At 47.5% G+C, this 8,076-nt stretch overlaps 1 protein-coding gene across 1 annotated transcript; it reads left to right on the forward strand.

The window, feature by feature from the left end:
* Window positions 1–4,296: 4,296 nt before the first annotated feature.
* Window positions 4,297–7,954, forward strand: LYZL6 (lysozyme like 6). The gene is made up of 4 exons (XM_065897756.1): window positions 4,297–4,495; window positions 5,718–5,876; window positions 6,784–6,862; window positions 7,851–7,954. Exons 1-4 carry the CDS (start codon window positions 4,357–4,359, stop codon window positions 7,918–7,920), a joined length of 447 nt encoding a protein of 148 aa, XP_065753828.1. The 5' UTR covers window positions 4,297–4,356; the 3' UTR covers window positions 7,921–7,954.
* The last annotated feature ends 122 nt before the right edge of the window (window positions 7,955–8,076 follow it).

Consider the following 8,076-nt stretch of genomic DNA (forward strand, 5'->3'; position numbering starts at 1 on the left):
CATTCAGGGCTCATGTCTGTCACAGTTGGGGGGTGGGGGTGGAGGGTCCCTCTGGTCCCCCTTTGAGTGCTGCCATCATCCCCTCTAAGACTTTAAGCTGCAGGGAGACCCTCCCCTGGCCCAATTTCCAGCATGTGGTCCTGGGCTATGGAAGCCTCTCCTCCTACCCAGGTCTCTGATTCTACACAGACATGGTAGTTTGGGTCATCTGAGGCACCTGCATATTTTTGGCCCCAAACGATACTTCATAAAGTGGTACCCAGAGAATACCCTCCTCCCAGAGTTCAACCTCCACCAGAGCTCCGGCTGCCTTCACATCCCAAGATGCAATGCGCTGCTGTCCCACTGGGGAGGGAAGTCCAAAGCCAGAGGGTATGGGGCATCACTGCCCATTTAGAAAGCTCTTCCTACTTCCTTTCTGTCAGACCTTATCACCCTGTTTCAGAGGGTGGAGTGAACATCAGTAACAGAATTTTCTCTTGCTTCCTTTTTGCTATGGTTGGTGGAAATGTCTCCCAGACTTTGTTGACAAATGATACTAAGACGTGTGGCCTTCATGGGGAGGTGACAGGTTGTCAGGTCACCATTCCGTGGATGGTTAACCCCATGCTTTCTCTCCTGACAGGTCTCTTTTGGTTGTAAGTGACAGAAACTCAACTCAAACGTGTTTACACAAGAAAGGACATTTATTGAATCATAGGGTAGTAGTAAGGGCAAAAGGGTGTTTAGGTTGCAGAAAGGGTGGACCCTGGGGCTGGAATCCTGTCTGGACTCTGATCCCTGTTCAAGGAGGCTTATTCTCTCGGATGGGCCGTATCCACGTGATTCCAAACTGTCCGCCTCTGGCCCCACACCCAAAGTCTACCTGGGAGAAGCTGAGCTGCTCTGCTTAATTTCAGTTCAAGATACGCTGGTTGGGGCACGGGCACACCCTGTCACCTGGAGTGCAGGACCCTGTGACTGTGGCACTAAAGCACCATGGGGGAAGGAGTTCCCTTAAAGGTGGTACTGTTCCCAGAAGGGAAGGGAGGTGCCCAGACAGTACAACCAGCCCCCTCTACCCTATCCCACAGTTGTCACCAATCCCTCCAGGCCCATCTACCATTTCTGCCTGAAGTTTGGCCTCAAGACTGAGCCAATTTGCATGTAAGACCAGAGTATTTCCAGGAAAGTGATGACATCACAGAACTGGGGTTCCAGAAGGTGGGGATGGCTGAGCACTCCCGTCTTCTTTAGAACATGGAGAGCGATGAGCTAGGCGGGGCCAGAGGGTAGTCCATGAGGAAGAGGAGGCTCCTACCCAAAAGGCTTTGTTCTACAGATTCTCCCAGGAAGCCCTAGGCCGGCTGGGACCTGGGGTCAGAGAGGGATAGGAGAGTGGTAAGCTCGGGAGGGGAAGTTGGAGGTACACCTGTCCGAACCACTTTTTCCCCAGGGAACCCCAAGAGGGGCTTTCATGGGCAGAGATGGAGCTCCCTGCTTTCCGAGGTTCAGTGATACCTGTCTCTGTAGGACCCTACCGAGTCAGGGTAGAGTAAGGTTGCATGAGACACACTTACACTAAAAACTTATTTGTTGTTTGTCTGAACTTCTAGTGTAACAGGGCATCCTGTAATTTTATTTGCTAAATCTGGCAACTGTAGGGTGGAAGAGAGAGGCAAAAGAATGGTCGCAAGCTCAGGCTGCAATGGAGTGAGTCTTAGGAGACAGAATAAAACATCCGTGAGGAGACAGGCATCAGGGTAGCCATGTTGTCCAAGAAGCTACCTGACTCATGAAGCTAGTGGATGGAGGAATCCTCAGGGACATACACCTACTTTAATGGGAAAGATACACACACACGCACACGCACGCGCACACGCACGCGCACACGCACACACACGCACGCACGCACACGCGCACACACACACGCACACACACACACCCCTAGTGATAGAAATAGCCTCATTCTTTGCTTTCATGGCATTGGTCATTTTGAAGAACCCAGGCCAGTTATCTTATAGATTTCCCCTCCATTTGGCTTTGTCTGATGTTTCCTCAAGATTAGCTACAGGTTATGCATCTCTGGCCAGAATGCTGCATAAGTGATGTGTGTCCTTCTCAGGGTATCACATCTGGAGGCACATAATTTCTCTCTGTCCCTCACTGGTGGTGTTAATTTTGATTACCAGGTCAAAATACTGTCTGGTTTCTCCACTGTATTGTTACTGTTTTTCTCATGCAATCAAGGGGAGATACTTTAAGACCATGAACATACTCAGTTCTTCACCAAGCTTCCCACCCCCTCATATTCAGCATCTATTGATGATTATTTCTTGCTCAAACCAGTTTATGATGGTTTCAAGATGGTGATTTTCGAACTTCATGACTCCCTCCACATTTATCAGTCAGCATTTTCTCGTCAAGAAGAGTTCCCCTTTAATCCCCATTATGTATCTATTTATCTATTACTGTTATGAACTCATGGATTCCTATCTCATTCAGTGGGTGATAATCTGTCACTATCATCATTTATTTTGATGGTCAAATTGTTCCAGATTACCTTGGAAACCTTTATGCATTGGTTTCACATATATGATACCAAAAGCATATGCAACAAAAGAAAAAATACATAAATCAGTCTTCATCAAAATTTAAAACTTTAGTGTTTCAAACAACACCATCAAGAAAGTGAAAGGCGGGACTTCCCTAGTGGTGCAGTGGTTAAGAATCTGCCTGCCAATGCAGGGGACACAGGCTTGAGCCCTGGTCCGGGAAGATCCCACATGCCACAGAGAAACGAAGCCTGTATGCCACAACTACTGAGCCTGTGCTCTAGAGCCCGTGAGCCACAACTACTGAGCCCACATGCCACAACTACTGAAGCACACGTGCCTGGAGTCCGTGCTCTGCAACAAGAGAAGCCACCTCAACCTTGTCCGCAACAAGAGAAGCCCACGCACTGCAACCAACAGTAGCCCCCACTCGCCACAACTAGAGAAAGCCCACGCACAGCAACAAACACCCAACGCAGCCAAAAATAAATAAATAAATAAATTTATTAAAAAAGAAAAGAAAGTGAAAGGCAACCCACAGAATGTGAGGATTTGCAAAGCAAGTATCTGATAAGGTTCTAATACCCAGAATATGTAAAGAGCACTTACAACTCAATAATGAAAAGACAAACAACCCAACTGAAAAAGTGGGCAGAGGTTCTGAAAAGACATTTTACCAAAGTTACACAAATAGCCAATGAGCATGTGAAAAGATGATCAACATTATTAGCCATGAGGCAAATGTAAATCAAAATCACAATGTGATACCACTTTACACCCATTAGGATAGCTTTGATCAAAAAGACAGTTAATAACTCTGTTGGTGAGGATGTGGAGAAATTGGAACCTCCATACATTGCTGATGGGAATGTAAAATGGTACAGCCGCTTTGGAAGTCCAGCAATTCCTCAAAAGTTTAAACTTTAGGTCACCATGTGACCCAGCAAGTCCACTCTTTGGTATGTATCCAAAGGAATGGAAACATTTGTCCACACAAAAACTTGTACACGAATGTTCATAGCAGCATTATTCATAATAGGCAAAAAATAGAAAAAACTTAAATGTCCACAAACCGATGAATGCATAACCATATTGTGATATATGCATACAATGGCATACTATTCAGCCGTGAAAGGGCATGAAATATTGGTACATGCTACAACATGGATGAAACCTTGAAAACATTGTTAAGTGAAAGAAGTCAAACACAAAAGACCAGATATTGTATGACTTCATTTATATGAAATGTTCAGAATATGCAAATCTATAGAGATAGAAAGTAGATTATTGGTTGCCAGAGGCTGGAGGGAAGTGGAACAGACAGTGAGTGCTAACGGATATGGGGTTTCTTTTCGGGTTGATGAAAATATTCTAAAGTTGACTGTGGGATTGGTTGCACAGTTCTGTGAAAAATGATTGAATTGTATACTTTAAATGAATTAAGTGTATGGTATGTGAATTATATATTGTGAATCATATCTCAGTAAAGCTGTTACCCAAAAAATGCTGTTCCAGATTTGGCCAGTGGGTACCCCTTTGAGCTGGCTCTCATTTCTATTTGACATGCCCCAGCATCGTTAATTTTAGACTAGGAAAAACAAAAACAAAAACAGAAACAAAACAACAGGAGACCCCCCCCAAAAAATGTATTTATAAAATAATACATGAGAGGAAAGAGAAACAGCCAGGAGGGGGGCAGTGAGTAAGCGAGGACATGTGGTTGCTCTCTCCAGATTCCCCAGAAGACTCTCTCTCCTGGGAGACCCTAGGACCTGCAGGCCTTTCTCTGCTCACCCTCCACTGCGTCTCCTCCCCTCTGAGGATGACGACCCTGCTACTCATCTCCTTGGTCAGCTGTCTCGTTGCTGTGAATCAAGCCAGCCTCATCAACCGATGTGACTTGGCCAAGGTGCTGCACCAGGAGGACTTGGTTGGCTTTGAGGGCTACTCCCTGAGTGACTGTGAGTGCCGTTTCCTCACACCCTCACACCCCCTTTCTCCTCCTCTCCCGGTCATGCCCTCCGTGGCCATCTTTCTTTTTCTCTCATTTGTTTTTCAAAGTCAAGTTCAAAAAGCAGCCCTGTCCAAGAAGCCTTTCCCAACATTCGATATTTGTTCCACGATTCTTAACTGAGCACTTATTATGTCCCAGGAACTATTTTAGGCGCTGGGGATACAGATATCAACACAGCTCCTTCTCTCATAGTGTTCACATTCTAGGGGAAGAGACAGCAAGAAAGAAACACACAAATATATGAAGTGCTTCCTGGTGGTGATAAATGCTATGCAGAAGAATAAAGCAGTGAGGAGTGATGGGTGACACTGTTCTAGAGGGGGAAGTCAAGGAAGGCCTCTCTGAGGAGGTGACATTGAGCAGTGCTGAATGGAATAAAGGACCTAGTACCCCAAACATCTGGCGGAAGAGCATTCCAGGCAGCGGGAACAGCCAGTGCAAAGGTTTCATCCTGCTCCATGGTAGAGATAGCTCCCTCTTGCCCAGAAATGTAAGGCACGTCTGCCTTATAACACTCTCTCCTTTCATCTTGCTTTGTGGGTTTTTTAGGTACATATCTTCATTCTTATTCTATAGGCACCTTGAAGGCAGCATCTGCATTTGAGCCAGCTAAATGTCCCTCACTGGGTTTTGCACAGTTTCTGGCACACAGTAGGTGATCATTAAGTGCAGAAATCATGCATGGACAGATGGACGGATGAGTGGTTGTACTGATGGGTGGATGGACTGAAGAATGAGAGGAGAAGCTAATGGGTGTTTCTGGCCCACTAGCCCCATCTAGCCTCTTAGGCTTTGTTCCTTTCTTCTTTTTTTTTTTTAAAAAAAAATTAATTAATTATTGGCTGTGTTGGGTCTTTGTTGCTGTGCGCAGGCTTTCTCTAGTTGTGGTGAGCGGGGGTTACTCTTCGTTGAGTTGTGCAGGCTTCTCATTGCGGTGGCTTCTCTTGTTATGGAGCACGGGCTCTAGAGTGCGTGGGCTTCAGTACTTGTGGCTCGCTGGCTCTAGAGTGCAGGCTCTGTAGTTGTGGCACACGGGCTTAGGTGTCTTAACCACTGCACCACCAGGGAATCCTGTTCCTTTCTTGTGATTCCTCGTCTCCCTTTCTCCTCCGTCTTCCTTGTCCCTCAGCTTGGCCCCCATCTAAAAACCCTCTTCTCCTTGTTCTAAGGGCTGTGCCTGGCTTTCGTGGAAAGTCACTTCAACATAACAAAGGTAAATGAAAATACAGATGGCAGCTTTGACTATGGCATCTTCCAGATCAACAGCCACTACTGGTGCAATGATTACAAGAGTCACACGGAAAACATTTGCCAAGTGGACTGTCAAGGTCTGGCCAGGGCCCCAGGGTGGGAGAGGTGAGAGAGATGACCAGGCTCTGCTCACGGGACTTCCCTTCCCACACACAGCCTGGAAACAACCCCAGAGGATTGGTTCAAGGAATCAGGGAATCCCGTTACTGAGCAGAGGGTTGACTCGTGCCCCTAAATGCCCATAGGCGGTTCTGCAGTGTGCTAGCAGGGTCCAGAGAAGCTCTGCACAGGCAGTAGCAGCAGAGCAGTGCAACAGCCAGCATTTACTGAGAGCGTATTATATACTCAGTACTTTACATACATAGCTCATTTCATCCAACTTCCCATGCAGTAGAAACTAGTATGATCCCTGCTTTATTGGTGAGCAAACTGAGGCTCATAGAACCAGTGCTGAATGCCAAACTGGTGGCCCTGAAGGCTCAGCTCTCACCACCAAGTAGAGCTGCCTTTGGCTAATGGTCTGACCGAAGGCCAAGTGCAAACTCCCACCTCAGGGCTAATCCAGGAGGCTCCACAGGTCTGTGATTCTGTCCCCCATCTCCTCCTTTGTACTCTGATTAATGGCCCTGGGCTCTTCACCTGAAGAGCCTCCCTCCTTAGGCACGACTTTTCCTTCGTCTCTGTGCTGCCTCTTTTGGCATTTCCTTTCCCTAGAATCCTCCACACTTGGGGTGAACTACCATCCATTAGGAAGTATGACAGTAAACAGGCTCAAATCTCAGCCCTCCTGCCCCTCCTGACCCCACCCCCCAACCATCCCCAACCTCCAGCAGCCATTGTATGGATGTCCAAATGGGCCTGTGAGGGGGAAGACTTGTCTCGTCCGGAAGTGCTCAGCCACTGGGTGGCACATGCCTTGCAGGGAGAGCCGGTCTTCGGGACTGTCCCCTGTGCTCTGACGGGTATTCTCTTTCTCCCTTTCAGAACTGCTGAGCCCCAATCTTCTTTCAATCATCAACTGTGCGAAAAAGATTGTGTCCGGAACAAGGGGGATGAAGAACTGGTGAGGAGGCCATGGTGGGACGAAGTTAGTGGGCGGAGCCTTAAGCAAGATGTAGTGACAGAAAAAGGGACAGTAGGCCAGGACCTGACCTTTTCTATGCCTAGAAAAATGTGGGATGTGGCAGGGCTTGGAACTCCGACTTAGAAGACCTGGGATCTGGCTCTTCCTCTGACACCGTATTAAACAAAACCCTTTTGGTTGCTGGAACAGAACAACTTGTGCTAGCTGGGGGAGATTTATTCTGAGAGGACAAGGTGTCTTGCTGAGCCCACACGAGGGGTGCAGCTGGGCCTCAGGAAGAGGGTGGAAGCAGGGCTAGAAACTTCCCTTTGCAGGTTTCTGCTTCTCTTTGTGCATTGGCTTCACTACTCCCTCTGCAGACCAGCTTTCTCTGCTCTACAGTCTACCAGACAGACTATGTCTGCCCTGAATCTATGGGCTAATGTCCTAAGCAACCATAGAGACTAGCTAGGCTCAGTCCCAGTCCAAGTGCCTGGCAGGGAGGATCTGATGGGTTCAGCTTGGACCCTGTGTCCCAGCTCCATTCATTCAGCTACAGGCATGGAAGAAATTAAGCAACATAAACACGGCTGCCACGGGCCCTCTCTACATAATTGGCAGCAACATTTTCTATAAAAAGTGTTGCTGGGCTTCCCTGGTAGCTCATTGGTTAAGAATCCGCCTGCTAATGCAGGGGACACGGGTTCGAGCCCTGGTCCGGGAAGATCCCACATGCCGTGGAGCAACAAAGCCCATGTGCCACAACTACTGAGCGCACGCGCCTGGAGCCTGTGCTCCGCAATAAGAGAAGCCATCACAATAAGAAGCCCGCGCACCGCAACAAAGAGTAGTCCCCACTCGCCGCAACTAGAGAAAGCCCATGTGCAGCAACGAAGACCCAACACAACCAGAAATAAATAAAATTGATTAAATTAAAAAATTGATTGATTAAATTTTAAAAAAGAACCAATCTTCTTTCTCTCCACAGGGTAAAATGGAGGTTGCACTGTGCAGGCCGGCCACTCTCCTACTGGATGACAGGATGCCACCTGGCATGAGACAGGGAGAAGGCCTGTGGTGGAGTCATTCCAGAACTCCTCTCCTCACTTGGGAATTCTTCATTTCTCCTTCCTCTTGCCTCCACCTCATGTTATTTTCTTCCTTTCCCATTTACAAATAAAACTGACCAGAGCCCCAGGAATCAATAGTTTTCT

Source organism: Phocoena phocoena, chromosome 19 (genome assembly GCF_963924675.1).
Source record: "Phocoena phocoena chromosome 19, mPhoPho1.1, whole genome shotgun sequence".
Taxonomy (NCBI): Eukaryota; Metazoa; Chordata; class Mammalia; order Artiodactyla; family Phocoenidae; genus Phocoena; species Phocoena phocoena.

Coding starts and splice junctions, on each gene's coding strand:
- LYZL6 (XM_065897756.1), top strand. CDS start 4,357: ATGACGACCCTGCTACTCATCTCCTTGGTCAGCTGTCTCGTTGCTGTG. Junction 4,496..5,717: donor GGGCTACTCCCTGAGTGACT/GTGAGTGCCGTT, acceptor CCTTGTTCTAAG/GGCTGTGCCTGGCTTTCGTG. Junction 6,863..7,850: donor ACAAGGGGGATGAAGAACTG/GTGAGGAGGCCA, acceptor TTCTCTCCACAG/GGTAAAATGGAGGTTGCACT.